We start from the raw sequence: 22,808 nt of genomic DNA on the forward strand, positions 1-22,808 counted from the left end.
CATTGTTTTTCATACAAGCCGAGTGTGTTTGGCATTTTTACGTTAGGGTTATAGCTGTTTTTGCAAATCCTCCACACGGCAACTTTTGTTTGTGGTTTGCAGTATTTCGTTACAGCAGTGATAGAAATGAAGGCACTCTTAAAGGTAAAGGTATTCTACATTTTTCTGTTTTTTTCCCTCTTACTCCTTAGAAATCAAATCATGCACAATTATTCACTGTGCAGCAAAGTCACTAATTCTATGGAAAACAGCAGCATCCACCGAATAATGTTCTACAAAATACAAGCAAAATCGTCATGACTGTTGTAAAGTAAATAAGAACTCTTAAACAAAAATTGCAGAAAGCATAAGAAGGCTGGTTAGTTCATGATGATAATTGTGCTTTTTCCCTCCATCAAATAATGTACTAAATTAATAAAACTCTTCTTTGCTTTACTTTGTAGATATTACAGACTGTACCATGACAGGACAACCTTCTTAATACCTCGCCTACAAGAGGAAGACCCTTCTCTAAGCCACCCAGCCTTTGGATTGGGGAAAGGGTAAGTTGCTATTTCTATCAGTACAGTACTTGCCTGGCCCTGGGCATTGGTTATGATCTGGCTTGTGATGCCCTGCATACCAGGAATACCTGCATTGGCAATTATGGGAGCAGTGCCCAGTGAGCTCAGTAGTTGCGTTTGGCCTCCGAGAGACGCTGCACTAATCTGAAAAAGGAAAAAGAAGAAAATTGGTACAGAGAAGGCCAACCCGGAGGAGGAGTGCACAATACTTGCACTGTGCAGGCAGTAAATTACATACACATACTCATTTTACAGGAATGTGTATGCTCTATGTCAGCGGTTCTGAAATGCATGAAAGGTATGAAACTGCTGGGGGGAAAAGGTGAAATAATAAATGTTAATATTTCAATGTGTTCACCCCTTTCAATGTCCTTACATTTACTCACTGTAAATATTGCCTTTAAAAAGACCGGTTTACCGAGATCTTTCATTTGAATGCGTGAGGACAACGTTATTGCCTGAACGTGTCTGTTACATTGGGTTAGTGCACAGTGTCACAGACAATAGCGGTGTGGGCACATGTCCGTCTATATTTTGTTCAGAACACTTTGTACTACCTATTATTGCAAACTGCAGTACATGCAACCAAAGGACAAAACAAACTCTCTGTGCAGAGACATAGGCTGTGACTGTTATTTCAAGTGCTATTCTCCAGTTGAAAAATGCCAAAATGCCTGCTTTACTTTCCATTATAAAACACTTCTCTGGCCTCCCAGCAGCAGTGCTGGGGTTCCCGCTAAAATCCAAAGTGGACTACAATCCTACAGGAACTCTACGCCAGCCACATACATATGGGAAACCGATACTCAATATATCATACATTAGAAATACTACAGTATGGGTTATATTCACTAAGTGACGCTAATCGTAAGACACCTTACGTCACGAAGACCCCTTGTGGTCCATTCCCATGAATAGGCTGTAAGATGTCTTATGGCACAGCACGGCTTAGTAAATATGGCCAAAGCCACCTTATAGCTTAGCACTGCTTAATACAGATAGCCCTATATGTTATCTATTTACTATCCAATGGAAACAATTTGAGGCTAGGCTACTCTTTAAACCTGTTCAGTGCCAGGGAGGCTTGCAATGCCCTGTTGGTCTCTCTTGTATTAAAGGGGTTCCTGCATTGAGCAGGTAGTTATTCAGTACAAGGAGGAGCTGCTTACAAAGGCTGGGTTGAAGGTAAAGCTTGCTGGTTGGACAGTGAACTGAGCCTGTGCCTCTGCTGCTTTGGGTAGAGAGGTCGGCATCAAAGCTGCCTGGGCTTGAAGCGCTGATGCAGTCTGCATGGCAGTCTGCTGCTGGATAGTCGTCTGCAGCGAAGGTTGGGCCTGGAGCGTCGGCTGTGCCTGGTAAACTGTTTGAAAAGCCTGAGCAGCTTGCATCGGGGTTTGTATGGCAGTGTTCAGAACGGACGCTGCTGTAATGAAACACAGACAGAGGTGTAACGCATGCATGAGAATAGGGTCCTGTAACACAAAAACTTTATTTCAAATAACCTGAAAAAGGCTTCTCTTCACAAATCTGACTTGTCTGCTATAAAGCTGTTTTTATTTCATAGTTTCTGTATAATGTCACAGATGCTATTACCGTTAGAAAGGCCTTACAGTTGAAGGTGGATTCTAGTAACCAGTACAAAGTTTCAGTACTCCCTTTGCAGGAACCTTTGGGAGTACATTTTGTGTGTCCCACGTTACATAATAAAGTGAGTAGTCAAGTACCTATATAAGTATATAGTATTTGATAATCTTAAATTAAGAACATTCTGCAGTGTCACGTTAAAGATATCTCAGCGCTGTCTGTTACCACTTAGTTTAGAAGATTGTTACACTTTTAAATGTCCGCTCTCTGTAATGTATCATATTTATTTCAATGCTCTCTATTTTTAGAGGCGATTCTAGACTGTTCCTACAAAACAGCACAGCCCCAAGTATTCTGTGAGGTAAAAATAGACAATACAGACCATTTTAGCAGAAAGAATGGGAGACTTCAGCAAGTTTACAAAGTATATATGTTATTACAAGAGCAAAGTATTTCCTTCCATGAACAAGAAAACCATGCTGATATCAAGCAAAGTATTGACTACAAGAACCCACAGTACCATCACAGTCCTACATCCAACCCAAATCCGAGCTTTCCATTCCGAAATCTTCCTATTCCTAGCTAAGCAGTGCGAGGAAAATGTCCAACAAAAGATATCTTCCTACCTATATTTTGCCAAAAATTATTTACAGTGTAAAAGCGTTTGATCCTCACATGATTGTTCTTTAGCAGTGCAAATGGTGTAAGCCACAATGGGGAGTGCGGGAGGGGGCGGGGGTGATTTATGAAGTCAATGGCAGGTAATGCTGGATCGTGCTCCGATACATCTTATTAGAGCTTCATGAATACCTAATTTTTAGCAGCTGCTAGAGGGACATAACTATGCATGTTAGCAATGGGGAAAAAAAAGTAAAGTTACAGAAAAAAAAACAGGTAGTATGATACCTTTTATTGGTCCAACAAAAATGTTGCAGTAAACAAGCTTTCAAACCTCACAGGAGCCTTCGGCAGGTACCGCAGTTGTTCAGAAACTCAGAAACAACATACATTATGTAATGTAATGATTTACATAGGGGCTCTTTAACCAGTTTTCCAAACTGGCCAGGTCAGAAACAAATGTAGGTGCAGGAGAGTCACACATATATTGTAATGTAATTTTAAATACATTTTCAAATTATTATACAGTACTTCAACATTCTGCCAGCACTTATAACACCTGTGCCATATACTTTCACATTAACCTTAAGTCACAAGCGACTTTCAGTGTGAACAAATTAGCTGCCTGAACAACTACAATGAAATTAGCAGGAGCAGACAGCCCATGGGCCACTTTGAGGCCCTCCATGGGCTAGATGAAAAGCCCCGATTTACAGTGACATTAGGCTGAGCGGGCGGCGCTTGCAGCGGGGACTTACATATATAGATATATGTAAGTCTATATATATATATATATATATTCTATATATAGATATATGCAAGTCCCCGCTTACACGGTGCGCACGGCGCCCGTGCGCGGGCACAAATGCTCACCCGCGATCGGTGCTTAGGTAAACAAAAAACCTATACTTACCTGCGCGCTCAACTACCCGCAATGCCACCCCCCTCCCCACCACCCGGCGTACAAGCAGGACACCCGGCGGTCATGCTTGGAGCGCTCTCCAAGCATGAGCGCGCTCAGCGCTAGCAGGGACTTAGCCTCAGGAAGAGGATGCTCATTCTGATGCCCTGCACAAGAGCGCACAGCTGGAGTAGAACATGTAATCGCTGTAGTACTTACTTTACATCCAATCTGAAATCCACATCACTACTCATATCAGTGACTCCTTACCTTGCAGGTTGGTTAAAGGCAGTTTGAAAACTCCCCCATTGGGAGGAGCAGCCGTCAATCCTGGAAGCGTGGCTAGTGTAGCAGTCGGAAAGGTCCATAGAGCCAGGCCCTGCTGGCCGTTCACTTGACCTGCAATACTGATGGGGATAAGAACAGGTTGAGTAACTGCCCCTGCGGGAGCCATTACTCCTGTCACAAGTGTAGCTAAGTTTTCCTGAGTCAAGACCTGCAAAAGCAAACAAGATGATTGTTTTTTGGGGGGTTTCTGCAGCTTGACACACTGGCATTCAGTTTACAAATGCAGTCTCATGAATACCCCCTTCTGTTTTAAGATCCCAAGTCTATGTCTAAACAATGCGATGTTATTTTTACTTTCACATCTATGTTGTTTAATCTCTTAGCTACGGAAGGACCCACTATATATTACCTATTGTGCACTAATTGTCCCTTCAGCAGCCAAGATATGTAACTATTTAATGTATTTATTTTTCTGCAATTTTTTTTTTAATCATGGGTGTACAAAATATACAATACATTTACTTTTATGACAATGATAGCCATTAGTCTAATAGCATCAATTAGAAATTTGTGTTTTTAGTAACAACAAAGTTGTACAATAGTCGGTGATAATTCTATATGTGCTTTTTTTATAGTATGGAAAAGGAGAGACATCCTTGACCCCCAAGATTACTCCTTTAAAAAAAAAAAAGTTTACGTAAAAAGAATTAATAAAATATATATTTTTTCCCAATATAAAAAATGTTGTCAAAAAAGGTATTTATTCACACCGTGTGAAGTAACCAAACACAGGAAAAGGGGAATCCAACGCTCTACATCAGTAGAGCATTGGATTCCCTTTTTCCTGAGTATTGCCTTGGAATATTTTTGACAGGTACTCCTTGAACCAGCAGCACCGGTAAACTGTATGTATTTAATTTTTCAAATTTGGAGTGCAGCATATCCCTTTGTTTACAAAGAAACCAAATAAAGCAGTTTTGAGGCTCAACATCATGTTGGTGAGTGCTACAGATTTTTCTCATATATATATTCCCAGTAAAATCAACCCCACACTGATGAGACCCATCAAGGTCGAAACAGCTGTCTGTGGGTGGTTTTCTGGGTATGCACCTTAACCCTGGCTGTGCTCAAAGCTGTGACCATGCAGCAAGCTTAAGCCTATAGGGAACCATGTTAAAAATGGTTATTGAGGCAAAAAGTGACACTGTGTGCTCATTTGCATGTCATTTCCCAGAATCCCTTGCTGCAGTGGAAGTGCTGTATGCTGGGTGATAATGGGGAAAAGTCGGGGTTGCAGACCTGCCTAAGACATGCAGATGAGCATACAGCTATATTTGCATATTTGCTTTCCTGTGGAGGGTTTTTGTCACTTTTTTTACTCACCATAACTTAACTCAGTATTATGGTTTATATATATATATATATATAGAATGGGATGATATATTGGTGATATATATACCTGGTGCTCTGTGTAGTGAAAGGCACTGGTTTGGTTCTGCTTAATCAACCAGAAATGCATTCAGCAATCAAGTTGGAAACCTATGAGTACCGGGGGAAATTGTTTAACTAATATATATATTATAGTTAGTTAAACAATTTCCCCCGGTACTCATAGGTTTCCAACTTGATTGCTGAATGCATTTCTGGTTGATTAAGCAGAACCAAACCAGTGCCTTTCACTACACAGAGCACCAGGTATATATATCACCAATATATCATCCCATTCTGGCCACCAGATATGTGGGTGAGGAGTGTGAAGAACAGTAAGCTACATTATTTAAAGGAGTACAACCCGGAGGCTCAGGGCAATCTTCTATACTATTACATGATGGAAAAAAATCAAGAAATGGTGCGATTGCCTCTCTTAATTTTAAATAAGATACTAAGATATAAAAATTATACGCAGGAAAAAAAGAAATTGTGCTTAAGTAAATAACTGGCAGGGTTCTTAAAAGTAATTAGTAGATAACCAAAAAATAGCATTTTGTTGCTCCGTGTAGCTGTGTGCCGGTTTAAAAAAGAAAGCAAAAGCAAAAAAAAAAAAAAAAACATTTTAGTTATGCAATGAAAAAAGAGAATCTGTCACAATTTTGAATATAATTTTCCAATAAAAAATACTCCTATGTCAAATACTTTTTGTTGATCTTTTTTTATATTGGAAAATGGGTTGCAACTTTACAAAAGACATACAAATGTGGACTCGGCTTTGTCTGCTTTGTTGTTGTTCGTGAAATGATCTCAGTAAAAACAAGTTAGGAGTCAATGAGGTGTAAAGCTTTCTGACCTTTTACATTTAGAGAAAGTGTGGAGAATTGGTCATATTATTATCAGCTTCAGGAGGTCAAATGACAGGCGACCTCGGAAAGATGAAAACCACCAGCCCCCCTTGCACAAAGAGAGAGACGCCTACGCTAGAACACCCAGAACTAACTAACAATCTGATACGGAATGGAAGGCTCACTGCCTCACCTGTGGTGCCGTTTGTACAGCAAAGGAGGTGAACGTGGGTTGCGGCTGGCTTGTGGCGTGGGTGTAGAGCGTTGAGAAGGAAGGAGACACTAATCCAGCTGAAGATTTCACTTCAGATGAAGAGAGAGAAGATAGAAAAGACAAAAAATTGACATCACATACTGTAAGGCGTTCGGTGAGAGTGACAGGTATGGGAAAACGCAGGTCCATGTTCAACATGCAGTGAAGCCGTCTTCCCTTTGCTGAATTTTAACAAGGCAGGGAAATGGCTAAACTCCGTTTAACTACTGAACTGGATACAGCTTAAATGTTCCTGAGCGAGACAGCTTTACAGTGTATTGAATAATTATCACAGAGGGACAGAGGCATTGACCGTGAGAAAGGGATACAGAATAAGTGGAAACAGTTTTACGAAGTACTGGGTTAGAGACACTAGGTATACGAGAGAGCGTCATTAACAAACAAAATAATCCAGGGATATAGGAAAGAGAGGTGGTTATGGATTAAAGTTCGACTAATTTAGGCACATAAATATCCTAATAACACATACATTTCTTACTCTATACAATGTAATAGGAAATCCTGCTAAATAAGCTTTTGTTACTTTGTGCATATAGGAAGAGGAATTTAAGTGCTATTTCATGTTTAGTCTCAATAGGATATAATGATGTAGTGCAGGGGTGTGCAAAATTGGGGGTGCAGGATTTTGTTGGGGGGTGTGGCGGTTGCTGCGGCCCCGTGCTCTTCCCCGAGGCAATTAAGTTAAGTGACGGGGCTCCGCGCGAGGCCTTTGCAACCTCAACTTACTGGGGTTCTGTAGTCTTCAGGACGCGTCGCCATGGCAATGCGGCGTCAAATGACGCTGCGGGGTCATGTGATGGTAACGCACCTCAAATGACGCTGCGGGGTGACGTCATTTGACACCAGGTCACCAAGAAGGAAGGGAGGGGGCGCGGGCGCTGGGGCTGTCGCACAGGGGAAGCGCAGCTCCAAAACTTTGCGCACCCCTGATGTAGAACAATGATTCTCAACCATGGTGTTACTGCTGAACAGAAGATCATTCCTAGGAATTTCTATCTGCAGTCAAGTACCCAGTGTCTGCCCCACGCTGCATACGTGATTGCAGATGAAGTTGCCAGACTGGATCTTCACTGCTAGAAACACTGAACTGTTCCAGTTACAGAGCAGCAGCAGCAGCAGGAGCAGCCCCGGTTCTCCTCGCTGCCTTTTTTCACACAGATATCTCGCCTCTTCTTCCTAAAATATGACTAGTAGGCAGAGGAATGGGAGAGTAGTTGTTTCATAACAAGCGGAAAGAATTTAATCTGTGTGATTCAATCAAAAGGAGAAGTGAATTGGGATTTACCACCCTGATAGCATATTGAAGCAACTTGAGACATTTGCACTGCTACAGTATTTAGAACAGCTAATAGCTTGCAATAAAATGCAGCCTAAACTTCTATGTAAATAAGCAAAACAAACCTGCTCCATATTTATAAAAATTGGTCTTCATTTTCGAACCGGGAGACGTTCTCAAATTTGCACACAAAAAAAAAAAAACTATTTTGATTATTTAGTTGCACTTACAAATTAAAGCTGCAGTTCAGTCAATATCCTGCATGTGTGTTTTTTTTAATAAATCAGTTCTGTAGTAAGAAAAAATACTTTTAGCATTTTCTGTTTTTAAAAAAACAACTTTGAAAGACCAATTTTCTTGTATTTTATTTTAACAGCCATTTGCTAAGGCACTGCCCCTTCATGTCCTGTCAGAAACCCTGGCACACCCCTTTGTCAGCCCTGCCCTCCCTCTAGCACATGTCAGTGCAGAATTGCTCATGAATATTCATGAGCTTCCACTGACATACAAGCAGAATATAAACAGATCCCTTCACTAATTATGTCACCAAATTTCGACCTATCAATACATGGAGAACGAATTGACCGGCAGCTATACAGTTCTTTAGGTAATTAGAGATTGCACACATGAAACTATTAAAGTAAAAAAAAAATTAAAAAAAAATTTAAACTGAACTGCAGCTTTAATTGGTACAGAAGGCAGAAACAATACCTCTGGTCTAGAGCAGTGGTTTTCAACAGGGGTTACTAAGAACCCTGGGGTTCTCTGGGCATCCCTAAAGGGTTCCCAGCAATTTTCAGGTCATTTGAAAATGGTACCAAATACAGAAAAATGTACAATGCATCTGATCTCAGACGCGCTATTAGAGAGGGTTGGGGGGGTTCCTTACAATGCATCTGATCTCAGACGCGCTATTAGAGAGGGTTGGGGTTCCTTATAATGCATCTGATCTCAGACGCGCTATTAGAGAGGGTTGGGGGGGGTTCCTTACAATGCATCTGATCTCAGACGCGCTATTAGAGAGGGTTGTGGTTCCTCATACTTTCACAATATAATGATAGGGTTCCTTGATCAAAAAAATATTTTAAAAGGTTTGTCTAGAGCAATGATACCCAACTCCAGTCCTCAAGAACCTCCAACAGGTCAAGTTTTAAGGATATCACTGCAGGTGGCCCAATCAGTTGCTCAATGATTTTGACTGAGCCACCTGTGATGAAGCAGGGATATCCTTAAAACCTGACCTGTTGGTGGGTCTTGAGAACCGAGTTTGGTCACCCCTGGTCTAGAGCATGATGGCAAAACCTTTCGCCAGTAGCAATGGAAAAACAGCCTGTAAAATTTCAAGCAATTTTGTTCTGGTGCCACGTTTAAAGGTTTGTCCATCTCACCCGTATAATGTCGACTCAAAAATCAACTCTCACAAGTGATTACTTTTATTCATGTCCCTAACCTTGTCCATGAAATAATCAGTTGAAATAATTGTTAGTATTTTTACCACATAAAAATAAAATGTTCATAGGTTGGTCAATTTCCATCTAGTGGTGTATGTAAAAATATATTGCATACCTACAGACTCCGCGCATGTATTCTCCACATGACACAGCACCGTCTCCCTCTTCAGATCATTTGTATCTGCAGGTTCTGGGCCTGGCGGGTCGAAGCCTTTCCCAAGCTCCTCAGATTGTAGTGGGCCATCCACACCTACTTCAAGCACCCTGATGGTCTCATGCCCAGACATGACAATCACCTGGAAAGCCAAACACATGTCTGTAGACACTTCCTAAAGCATGGAAGGCATGTAATTCAAACAAGAGTATGATTATATTGAAAAGATGATCGCAAATGATAATGAATGGAACGAGGGTCCAGTTGCTTTGCAAATAAGGGCAATGCTTAAGATGGTTATCGGAACCTCCAGAGCGCTGTCCTCTCTCACGCCCCTTCATTTGTAGACTTGTTTTCTTTGGCTGGCTTTTTCCCATCAAGGTTCTCATGGAAAAATTGAAAATGACAGCAGATAAAGACTACCTAACCGTGAGGTTTTCCTAAATATGGAGATTATAAGAAAAGAAAACCAGCCTAATAAAGTATCACAACATGTGTGCTTTGACATAGCTATGTAATGATCAGCGAAAACAAACAAAAATATGTAATAGAGAAATATAATAGACAAATTGGTATTTTAAAAATAGTATGAAAATATCTGTGGAAAACGGGTAAACACATGCATTCATAAAAAAAATTTAAAAGAGAGAAAAAATGTCTAATAGGAGAAACAATGTGGTCATGATAAGGTAGTGTATTTTTTTAAAAGCTTCGCTGTAATCTACATTGTAAACCAGAAGTTCATACTATTATTAAAAAGGCAGCTAGTTTGTAGAGCTAGCTTTATCTCAGTTCTTTAGTGTATAGTGGAAGCTATTTCAGTAAGCTAAATTGCATGATTTATCGTGGCTCAGTGTTGGAGCTTTATAACGGGACCAATATTTCCAAGTTTGATCCTTTTCCCTAGAAGTCCAGAGTAACCAACGTTTTCAGGCCTAGCTCATGGCACAGCACTCGGATGCAGAGCCTGTGTGACACAGCTGAATCACTAGATTCCGCAGTACAGGTAGGCGTTTCCCGATAAGATAACATCTCCCTGAAACGTCAGGGTAAGTGTTACATGATCTTCAGTACTCCTAGACTAAGCCCTGACCGTTGATAAGTGGACAGAGACCCTTTCGCAATTGAAGCAGGACATCCCAATGCAAAATTGATCGGCTCGTTTAAAATGGTCATTTTTATATAATAAGTCAAGTCACGGCTATTTGATAATATGTACCTATATCATTTGTCCTGCGTCTAACGCAAGGAGGGGTCTGCAGTTGGAGATATTAAAGAGTTAACTCTGCAATGTTCCCGATCTCTGATTTCTGCCAGCGTTTTGCTATTAAAAAGGACTTGCATTTTTACATGTAGCAGGGTACGCCCCTGGCTACTATTCTGCCGTAGGGCAGGCATTAAACCCTGGTGCTATCAGGTTGCCAGTAGTTGGTATGGGGTTTTCCCCCTCACCTTTGGTACTGCACTTGAATGACAGCAGAGGGTGGTACATCCTGTTGTAGCTGGGACAACAAGATGCCAGCCTTCTGGCTGTAATTAAGGGCCGGACCGCCCTAAAGTTAGAGGTTGTTCCTTCCCTCTGAGGAAGGCAGGTCACACAATTGGGAGCCTGAGATTGGGGCCTACCCATGTGGTTTTCCCTTTGGGGGAGAGTGAGTGTGGACCATACCTCTGCCTCTGCTAGGGAGGTGGGGAAGAGCTAGGACGGCTGCGGGTGCCCTTGGCCTGTAGTGACGGTCCAGGGACAGACTGTATCCGGCAGAAGACGACTGTGTAACTGTTACTGCAGAGAGTAATAATAAACCCGTTCCTGTTTTGCCATATACCTCCTGCCTGGTACGTGACCTTACTGGGGGTAGAGGTAATAGTTCTACTGTGGAAGATCACCTTCAGTTCCACGGCAGATGGAGGCGCTGCACTGCTAAGTATTATGTAGGGTATGAACTCCAGAAGCCTGTTCCTGTGTCCCCACTACCATCGGCGGACAACTCAGCCCTCCTGTTGCCAGCAGGTATATGCACCATACACCCTGTAATGGCCCCTATCTGCGATTGGGTGGGGGAAACACTGTTACATACACAAGAGTGATGTTATCTGAAAACATGTATCTGCATTATCTGAGTCAGCATGGCTGAATCCTCTAAGGCTAAGGCCCCGGTCACGCCGCTGTAACGTGCGCCCGCGCTTTTGGCGGCGCGTTCAGCCGATTCCCCGGTCTGCAGCTCACTGCAGGAGGAGAGACCGGGGGGGGCGTGGCGGAGGAGTGACGGGGGCGCGGCTATGACGTCACCCGGCAGGTTCGCCCTCATTGGCTGAACCGCCGGGGGGCGTGCCTAATCGCTCGACGCGAGTCCTGCTCTCAATTCTATTGAGAGCAGGAGTAGCTCTCGCGCGAGCGCTGCGGCCCCCCCTCGCAGCGGGCCCGGCGCCATTGCAGGGAGGGCTCTCGTGCGCGCAGCGTCCACCACAGCGGACGCTGTAGTAGGCAGCGGGGGCAAGGCCTAAGATTGCGGCGGTGGACTCTGATCAAACATAACTTAAAAAAAATGTAAACTTCGGCTATACCTTGTCCACTAAGCGACAAAAAAATACCAATCTTTAAGATGAAGATTAGTGTCTTCTTGAGGTTTTTCCAAAGATTTACACATTATTTGTAATTAGGAACTGGTGTGTTATAAGGTAGTGGTCTTGGATATTTTTACCATATCCCTCTGTACAATATATTTTATGTTACATATTTGATTAAAGAGTATTTTTAACTCACTCATCATATCCTACTTTGTAATTTGAGTGCATTCATTGGGGAATCTTTTGTGTGTTTTGCCAATATTATCCCTATTTGCACCTTATTATTACTCTTACTTCATATTTACTGTCACTTATTACCCCTTTTTTACTTAAGCTGACGCGGGAGCTTCCCCCTCTTTCCCCCATTCCTTTTGAACTAAGGGGTGGGGAGGTAAGGGGTGGGGAAGTATGGGTAAGAGGGTATGGAGTGGGGAGGTATGAGTTAAGGGGGTAAGAGGTGGGGAGGTATGTGGTAAGGAGAAAGAGTTATTGGTTGAGGGAGGTTTACCTCAGTAAGGAGTGGAGGGCTGGAGGAGGAAGCAGGAACATGTGGATGGTGGGCCTGGGAAAGGCTGTGAAGGCCTGTAGAGGGGCTTTGAGACGGTATGCGGAGGGGCTCTGTGAAGGGAACTGCAACGGCCAACAGAGGGGCCCTATGGAAACCCTGACATCCAAAACCTATGCCAAACTAGGTGTACTTAACAGGAACAAATCCTCCCTAAGTCTGCTGGTCAGAAAGCGTATCGCACAGCAGATGCTAATGCCAATTATCGACTATGGGGATATAGTTTACAGCTCGGCACCCCAAACCCACCTTAGCAAACTTGATACCTTCTACAATTCAATATGCCATTTTGTTCTCCAATGCAACTGCAACACACACCACTGCGAAATGCTCAAATAACTAGATTGGTCATCACTTGAGTCTAGGTGCAAAGTTCATCTTTCCTGTCTTGCCTTCAAATACTACCTGCCTATCTGAACAAGCTCCTCACCCCTACCACATACAGCACTTATCATCTGAGATCCGACTCCAAAAGACTGTTCATGGTTCCAAGGTTCAGCAAAGTTTCTGGCCGCTCCTCCTTTTCTCACCGTGCACCCCAAAACTGGAACAATCTACCGGAGACTCTCACAGCCTCCACCAGTCTATGTTCTTTCAAAACTATGGCGGTCTCACATTTTGATCTGGTCTGTAACTGTTACATACGCCTATAATATATATTATCTCTAACTGTGCATGCTATGTCTTGTATATAATGTATACCCTGTTCACTTTATGTAACTGTATTTGTGGCCATGTGTTGTTTGTCATCTTAACTCTGTGCCCAGGACATACTTGAAAACGAGAGGTAACTCTCAATGTATTACTTCCTAGTAAAACATTTTATAAATAAATAAACAAACAAATAAATAAATAATGGAAAGGATTTCAGACGGCCCACGGAGGTGCGCTGTGAAGGTCTGTGGATGCTCCTCAAACAGGTCGGGGGGGGGGGGTCAATTTGTTGTGGGCCAGAGAGGGGACGAAGGGGGGGAGGGTATTATGGGCCGGGGAGGGATATTATAGGCTGGAGGGTATGGGGGTTGATATGAGCCCTTGGGTGGTTTAGAAGTAGAAATAGAAATAATGTCCTTTACCTGAGTGATGGTTGTAAAGATACATTACTAATATTTTAGATTTGACCATGCCATATCTCCTTCCTTCAATCTTATTATAGTACCTTATGTCATCTCCTTAATGATGTTATTCTGGCAAGTTGATCTCAAGTTATGGATTACTTTGAGTTAGACTAAATAAAAAGTAACTAGCCACAATATTTGCAATGAAGATACCTGATTTTTCTAACTTCGAGTTAATTGGGGACTGTATATACATTTTCCTGAATGATGACAAATCTATTTATTTTTGGGTTATTGTGTAGTACTCTGATGGGTCATCGTAATAGTAATGTAAACGTGAAGTTAATCAATACTAAATGAATAAATAAATTGCACTGAACACCATTGTATCATCTCTATGTTGCTGTGCTTAACCAGCTGATCATCCTACTGTATATTAGTAAGATGAATTACCAGTTTGATAGGAGGTTAGAGTTGGCTAAACTTACCTAAAACAGAGGGTGGATTCTAATCCTGTTGGGTCAGACAGCAGTAAAGTCCATTCCATTCACTAGGTGCCTTAGACTTGCTAACTCAATATTTTTTATGGAAATCCTTTTAGGAAGTGTGGCATATGACTCATTTAATTATACTTCGCATATTCATTAGTATATCTCTCAGGGTACCTCAGGTGTGCTTGTTTCCCAGCACAGACATCTCGCTAAGTTATTTGTAGGGAGTTTTGAGCGGATATATATACAATTGGAGATACTACTAAAATGGAAGTTGTCCTCGTCCTTGTCCAGAATCCGCTCAAATGTTTTAGAACCCAATCTGCAGAATGATTTTGGTGTGTGCGGAACAGATTTAGGTAAAACAAACTGAGGATCAGATTCAGCCCATCTCTAATACATTCCTGTTCCTGGCTTTTCAAACTTTTCTTTGCTTGTGCTGGCTTTATCTTCTAACGACTTCTTACTCTTGAGTCTCAACTCTTCTCTCCATCATACGGTGTCACAATAACATTAACAGTATGCTACTGTATATTGCTCCTTTTTTCCAGTTGGACCCAAAATGGGTGTCTATTAAAGGCATATTTACTAACCGTTTCCTTCACCTTGTTCCACTTATCCCATCCCATAGGACCAAGAAAGAGAAGAGGCGTACCAGCTGCCTTGGACTTCATTGAATTCCAAACCAGTCATGGCCTGAAGTCTTTGGAACTTCCGAGTGCCAGTAACTATGATGCTGCCCTTTATAACGTAGGAAATAAATACCTGTTCATTGACTGTGAGTGACGGATCATGGTGTTGGAGAGCTCCAGTATCCATGGCTTTTCACTGGAATAACTGTCCCTCACGCTTGCTGCATGCTGTAAAACCAAGATATCAAACAGTACATTCAATGTGTGAATACAGGAACACTTTGGATGAATTAAAATCATTGCTCCTGCTGTAGTGCTCTAAACCTTATAGTCATTTAGAGGAAAGGAAAAGAACATATATTACAGTACAGTACAGACCCAAAATCTCAGACTCAAATTAAAACAGCATCCCGTATTTGATCAAATCTATCCTACAACATAGGATCAAACCAGTAATTGCTCACAGAGCTCATGCGTTCGGGAGATATTAATATTTTTAAACTTCATATATATTTTCCTCAACATTGTTGCCAAAGACAATCATCAAAGGTAAAATCACTGAAACCAACCAAAATTGCTGCTGGTCATTCATGTTTTGTCTTATTTTTGAGAGAAGGGATTTAAAAAAAAATGTTTTAATGTCTTTCAATCCAGGGATGTACTTTAAACATTCTACTAGAAAATGCTGCTTTATTACTACAAATATGTAACTGTAATCATCCTCTTTCACCAGAAGGGAAACACATCCATTTAGTTAGAGAGAATGATAATAAATTACTATATCTGTGATTCTCTCCTTGAAAAACATAAGTCTACTTACTCTTCAGGGGTTATATACTAATCCAGTGGTTTTCAACCTTTATTCTCTCAGGGCACCCCTAACCACAGTAACAGTTTGAGGCACCCCTACAACAGGACAGGGTCACAGAAAACACATGACAGAGAGACTTTCACAGGAGACAGAGACAGACAGACAGACAGAGGAGGCAGACGGTCAGAGTGGGTAGGGAAGTCAGAGGGGGCAGAAAGTCATGAAAAACACACACACGCAACATAAATACACACAGAACAGAGACACCCAGCCTCACCTCTCTACTGCCTATGTTCCTTCCTCCTCTGCTTGGCCACACCCAGAAGGCTCCTGACACCCCCTGGGTAATGAAGCCAATCAGGATAGAGGAAACTGCCCTGCTCTCTTCCTGCTCTGGGATAAATCGGGGAAATCCTGCGGCACCCTTTTGATCCTCTCACGGAACCCCATGGTGCCGCGGAACCTCGGTTTGGAAACACCGTACCAAAGTCTCCAATGTGCAAAAGAACAGCATCAAAAGTATCTATTAAACAACTTTGAATAGGATATTCATTTTCTTTCATAAATATATTGCTGGTTTTTGCTTTGATTTTGCCCCAGTTTCTAGGAGGCTTTAAATAGCGTCATTGTTACTAATAAAAATCGTACAAAAGCAGCTTTTGAGTCAGTCCTTCTGTGTAGTTAATCGCAGTAGAAAAGAATGGTGGAGCACTGCAGGAAAAAATAAAGGGCTGGAGGCTAATGGCAAAATTAAAAATGCTTTATTTTAATGCATATGTAGACAGAGCTACAGAAACATGTTCTCTAACGCGTTTTGCGCTGTCAAAGCGCTTTGACAGCGCGAAACGCGTTAGAGAACCTGTTTCTGTAGCTCTGTCTATATATGCATTAAAATAAAGCATTTTTAATTTTGCCATTAGCCTCCAGCCCTTTATTTTTTCCAGCAGTGCTCCACCATTCTTTTCTACTGCGATTTACCACTACCGGAAATCGCTGCATTTTCCAGGACATGCATCAACCGTGAGTTATATGCTCTTTTCAATCATATGCAGTTTGTATATACTACTGGGCGATTTTTCTGCTCAAGCCTAGGGATATAGGTGTCTTGCTCCATTAGTGGGTGTGGGGTGGGCTCTCTTCATTGAGTGCTCATTACACACACTCACTGTGGGGTTCCTCTACCTTTATTTGTTATCCCACACTAGGGCTACAAGGTGAGCATCCAAGCCTATATACTGCACATATACCCTTATTGAAGATATATTCTCTCCTGAACTATTATGCTACATGGCTATCATACTCTAGATATTAGAAGCACCTATTGGGGATTCATTTCCAATGTCCACTTCTGTGTAGTTATCTGAAGCCTATTTTAATGTTGCTTTATCAGCACTATAGTAGTTAAAAAATGTTTTATATATTTTTTAATGTACAATACTTTGAAAACATTACTTAATACATGTAATCGATTGATAGAAAAAAAACATTACTACAGGAGAAAATAACAACCAAAAATATAGAGGCAATTATCTCTAAAATGTTACAGTATCAAAAGATATGAAAGACAGCTGAAAACAAAAACAAAGTTAAAGACAACATTGTGGCGGTAGAGGGGTAACCAGGCTCTCAAATAAAAGGTTTAAGCCCGTTTGGTTACCCCTGATCCATAATAAGGGTTCAAGAAGAGTCAGATCTTGAGCCCAGTACTGTCTAATGCATATGTATCGTGTGATGTCACAGGAGACCAATGCTTTTAACACCAAAATACCCGGATCCTTTGATTGAGGAAAGCAAGAGATAAAATAATTTGTAATTTATTTACACAATGAACATACACAGCTTGATTTACAATTACAACAAAAAAATACACTTACTAGTTACGATGTTAAGTCTAGTTATAGGATGGATCTGTCACTGCATGATAAGTCTTAGGTGAATCTGTTACCGCATGATGGAACTTAGATGGAACTGATTCCTGATGGGCGGCAAGGATTATTATGGGGTTAAAACTCCCTATACCTAACCTGGCCAGCCAATCTCTGCGTGGGAATAAATTATCCCACCTGTCCTGGAGTTTGCCAGTCCTGTGTAGACTGGCACTGGGAGCTTCAGCATAGCAACTGGGCATGTGCGACAAACGCTATCTTTTCCCATTTGTCATGCTAGACCCCTTGCCGGCTCAACGCCAGAAAGTCTGGACAGAGCAGCCATTTGGCAGGATGGCTTATTGAAGTCTCTTCCTTCACACCTTCTTGCTAACACAGGGTCTAACACTTCCTTCACCCCTTCTTGCTAACACAGGGTCTAACACTTCCTTCACCCCTTCTTGCTAACACAGGGTCTAACACTTCCTTCACCCCTTCTTGCTAACACAGGGTCTAACACTTCCTTCACACCTTCTTGCTAACACACGGTCTAACACTTCCTTCACACCTTCTTGCTAACACACGGTCTAACACTTCCTTCACACCTTCTTGCTAACACACGGTCTAACACTTCCTTCACACCTTCTTGCTAACACAGGGTCTAACACTTCCTTCACCCCTTCTTACTAACACATGGTTAACACCTTTGTATCCTGGACGGCCTTCGAAACTGGTCCTTTGAAACTTAGGGGTGGAGTAGCTTCCTGTTTCCTATGCAAATGGACCTTCATCCACACTGAATGACTTCCTCTGAACATTACTTTACCAAAAACATAACCCTTGAGGACTTTTATACATCAATTTTTATATTTTATATACCAATTTTTATATACCTTTATAAAAATTGCGCCATAACCTTTTTAATGATTTTACTCCAGCAGCACTCACAGCAAAACTCAGCGCTCCTGCACCTTCCTAGCCGAAGTTAGCTAAACGCTATGCGCTGTGCTGTAAACTGCTGCTTTTTAAAAAACTTTTTACCATTGCACGGTTTACAGGGAAACACTGTTCCAAAAACCCATACATTTAAAACATGATATGATTCTCGCCACCTTATCCCTGGTGGGAGACTCACAGACGGTTTTTAATACAATTACAGTATTAAAGCCATCACTGGGTCGCAGAACTGACACTCTACACTTCAACTTAAAACACCTATAACTCTCTTCACCTTATACTTGGTGAGAGATGTACTGAACCACACACTGGGTTCTGGGGTTTGGGCATATACCGGGACCTGTAATGTAATTCAGTTCCCTGCCCGTTCTTACTGTTCTGGCCTGTGCTGAAGCAGGGAGATTTGGCAGTGAGCTGCAAACTGCTTTCCAGGGAGGATTTTATCCAGTGGTCTGTGGTCCTCATGTCCTCAGGAATCTGGGGGGAATCTTGAGTACATGTTTCGGGGTAACCCGCAACACTGGCCCCCTTCTACCCAAACACACCCTGACAACATTTTACCGTAAAATCACCCCTGAAACTCACGCCCTGCAGATCTCCGCTGGTTGGCACTCCTGGAACAGTAAGAATACACATACACCTTTATTACAAATGCCATGCCATGATTGGGTTGAAGAGCTGACAATCACAATTCCCCCATATGGCTCAGAGGCACCAAGCCGGGCCAAATACCTTTGTCAATGGCCTGGGTACCCCCTCACCGTCACATGCGACAATAAAGGATTTTATGTGTTTTGGCCTGCCCAGCGATGCCGGCAAGCAGGGATTGCTAGGATATGAGTTTTAAGGGTTTTTTTGCAGCGAAAGTGTTGTCAGAATGTGTCTAGGTAGTCGGGATCCAGAGTTGCTGGATACCCCAAAAATGTACCTGAGAATCATGCTTGATTCCCGGATACATATAGGCACATTGTCCTGGCAATATCTCCCCTTGAAAACGCTTGCATGTTTCACCGCTGGGGTTACCTGCTTCAGCACAGCCCAGAAAGGTAAATGGGGCACAGGGAAGCAAAGTGTCCCTGTAACTATAAACGGTCCCTAGGTTAAGGGGGATACCCAGTTACTGCCCAGGTGACTCAGAACCTATATAGGGGTTCATGGGTTGGTTCCCTGTTTCAGCACAGCCTGGGAGGCACAGGGATGAAAAGTGTTCCTGTAGCTCTGGGTTATCCCTAGGTAACATAGCGGTACCCCAGTTAGTGCCAAGGTGTCCCAGAACCTGTATTGGGTTTGTGGGCTATGGAAGTCCCCTGTAAAGTATAGAAAACCCTGACCTGTTCAGGGGCTTTTGGGGTTCCCTGTGTCGTAGAAACTCTAGATTTTGCGAGTGTAAGTTGTAGGTGGGATATTGGGGCGAAAATGTATTACTTTTGTTTGCAGGAGTTCGGGGGGGGCCCCAGCTACTGGTGGTCCCCTGATTCTCCCCGGTGCGCAGGCACTATTTGTGGGTTCGTGGGGTGAATCGTATTGAGGCTGCACTGTGTCCCCCAGACTCCTGTTTTTCGAGCCCAGATATCCCCATCTAATTTCCCACACGTATATAAGGTTCCCAAAGGTTTAGAGAAATGGTGAGCTCACAAGACAGTGTGCTCAAAAGAAACATTCACTTAAATGCACACCACTAATATAGTATAAAATATAACTTTTATTGTCATTACATAAAACATATATTACCGATAGTGTACGTGTAACACAAAATAAAAGTAAGTATGACGAACTGCCTATACCACTTCCTATTGGTTAACCCCTAAATTGCTAGATTAACAAATGCAGTAGGGTAAATAGGCAGATGCAGCACTGATTATAACCAAGACCAGATCTAGAATGCCCCTAGTGAATAATGATATAACAAACTAGGTGCATTAGATAAACCACCTTGGTAGTAATATAGCCTCAAAACCACCTTGTAGAGGTATATACCGAGGGCTAGGTGTCCACCTATTGTAATAAGTAGGGGGTATACACAGCTCCTAGATAACATATATATATATATATATATATATATATATATATATATATATATGTGCATGTATATTGATACTCAGGAAGAACACCTAGAAGCTGGCATAGCAGGGGTGCGAACAGTCAACAAAACCCTGCACTAGTCAGTACTGCCAGTACAAATCCCAAGGTATATATAGTATCTCCTTTTAGTGGTAAATGATGGGCTATTGCTGCAACGTCAGACTAAAGTTTAAAAGAGACTTCCAAGTAGGAGTCTCATAACATCACTACGTGCCCAACGCACGTTTCCCTCCAGCTATGGAGCTTCCTCAGGGACATTTTTGCAGCGAAGCTATTTATAACGGAACATCACCATGGCAACGGAATCGTAAGGTGGCGCATGCGCGGGCTGATAGACACTACAGCATGTATAGGCTTATACTGCGCATGCGTGCACTTCCGTTCCGTGTAACGGAAGTGCACGCATGCGCAGTATAAGCCTATACATGCTGTAGTGTCTATCAGCCCGCGCATGCGCCACCTTACGATTCCGTTGCCATGGTGATGTTCCCCTATAAATAGCGTCGCTTCTATTCACCTGCAAAAATGTCCCTGAGGAAGCTCCATAGCTGGAGGGAAACGTGCGTTGGGCACGTAGTGATGTTATGAGACTCCTACTTGGAAGTCTCTTTTAAACTTTATGCAGTATGTGTGCAGCGCACAGCAAAGAGTTGAGAGAGAGCACGTCTGGCAAAATAAACTCTTTAATGACAAGTCATAAAATAGAGGGTTGCAACCCTTCTACGCGTTTCGTGCAGGTTATGCACTTTATCAAGAAGTGCCTTACACGATATACAGAGCATTTAAATACAGCTGACTGCTGTTCTGGCGCCAAACCAATGACGTCACTAATGAACCAACCAATGAAAATCGCTCATCTAATGCATGCGCCGCACAACCAGGTCCAGGAGGAACCCCCACCCTATGGCACAACCAATCGACAGTCCCAGGGAGTTACACCCACCTATAGGCTATGACGAGCTGAACCACACGTAATGAAAGGCACCCCCACGTCCCGTCGGTCCGCGCATGCGCAGATGAACGAGACTAGAGCTAATAATCAACTCCCCTCCGTCCCAAGAGTACACGCATGCGTGGATGGAGGTAAACATTACCACGAGCTCCCATAGTGACAACATGCGCGCGCATCCACACAATGCGCAAGACAGTCAGTGGAGGTAACGCACGCAGTGTCAAATATGTAGTGCCCAGAAATTTAAGAAACATATATACAGGGACAGTGGGAGGACTAATATTCGGCAGTCAGTAACAACAATACAAAAATACATACAATGAGACAACTACCCAATAATTGAAAAAAATAATTAAAAAGTATATTCCTATACCAATGTAAAAGCATATGTGCAACCCTCTTGATGTGACAGAGGTCATAATAGTAATTGGATCATCATCTTTAAAAAACAATGTGTGAACTTTATCCAATAGAAATAAATTGAATGATAATAATTAACTACAAAAAGTATTATTAGATACTCCATAGACAATGCAGTGAGAACATTAAATATCAAGTTCCTATGATCAAATATTACAAAATGAATCCTACAGTATATCCAGATAATCCTACTCATATAATTACACATATACACATCATAGTAATTTTATAGAAATATGAGTGAAGATCAACTGATTGGGAGAGACCATAAGTATATCAAGTTGGGATACCTAGAAGATTCAATACAGGGCTTGATTCTTGAAATTGTTTCCATTTAGATTATGTAATCTCATATCCAATAATAACAATACATGGCCCGAATGATATACAGAGTAACAAGGCAATACAGCCATGAAATTCAAACATAGCCTCATAATATTTTGATTGATGGTAAAGTTTTATATATCATAACAGATATTAGAAAAATGTAGCTCGATATTTAAGAAAACTTGTGGAACTTCTAAACGATAGGATTCATGTCAGGAAATGATTAATATTCCACTCTATATTAATCCCGTCTGGAAATCTTGTTTTTAACATGAAAATTCAGTAAGATTCTCTACAATCCAAGGTTTAACCATATCACCTCCTCTTTCCCTTCTGATAATTCTCTCTATACCAATAAAAGAAAAGTTGTTGATGCCCCCTTCTCCACATTCTGTAAAGTGTTTAGATACAGGATGCTGCAAATCTTTTTTCCTAATAAGTCTACAGTGCTCCTGCATCCTGATTTTAAGGGCCCTCGTGGTCCTACCAACATATCTCTTCCCACAGCCACAATTGATAAGATAGATTACATACGAAGTGTTACAATTAATAAAACTATGAATATTGTAACGTTTGTGTGGACTGTGGGAAGAGATATGATTAGATGGCTTCATGAATTTACACATATTGCAATGATTGCATCTAAAAGATCCCCTAGTAGCAAAGGAGTTAGGACTACCAACAGGAGTGGAAAT

The 22,808-nt window shown here is 41.9% G+C and overlaps 1 protein-coding gene across 5 annotated transcripts in view; it reads right to left on the bottom strand.

Annotated features, from left to right (window-relative positions):
• Positions 1-22,808, bottom strand: part of POU6F1 (POU class 6 homeobox 1) — a 92,324-nt gene that overhangs the window by 26,683 nt on the left and 42,833 nt on the right. For 3 of the 5 annotated variants that reach the window (XM_075591619.1, XM_075591620.1, XM_075591621.1), the window contains 6 exons: positions 14,833-14,927; positions 9,347-9,527; positions 6,424-6,533; positions 3,937-4,162; positions 1,733-1,986; positions 576-707 (listed from right to left, as the gene is read on the bottom strand). In XM_075591619.1, coding sequence (XP_075447734.1) covers positions 576-707; positions 1,733-1,986; positions 3,937-4,162; positions 6,424-6,533; positions 9,347-9,527; positions 14,833-14,886 — 957 coding nt within the window. In that variant the 5' untranslated portion in view covers positions 14,887-14,927. Of the gene's footprint in view, positions 1-575; positions 708-1,732; positions 1,987-3,936; positions 4,163-6,423; positions 6,534-9,346; positions 9,528-14,832; positions 14,928-22,808 lie in introns of those variants that run through there. The other 2 variants (XM_075591622.1, XM_075591623.1) reach the window with 2 other exon arrangements.

Source organism: Ascaphus truei, chromosome 3 (genome assembly GCF_040206685.1).
Source record: "Ascaphus truei isolate aAscTru1 chromosome 3, aAscTru1.hap1, whole genome shotgun sequence".
NCBI lineage: Eukaryota > Metazoa > Chordata > Amphibia > Anura > Ascaphidae > Ascaphus > Ascaphus truei.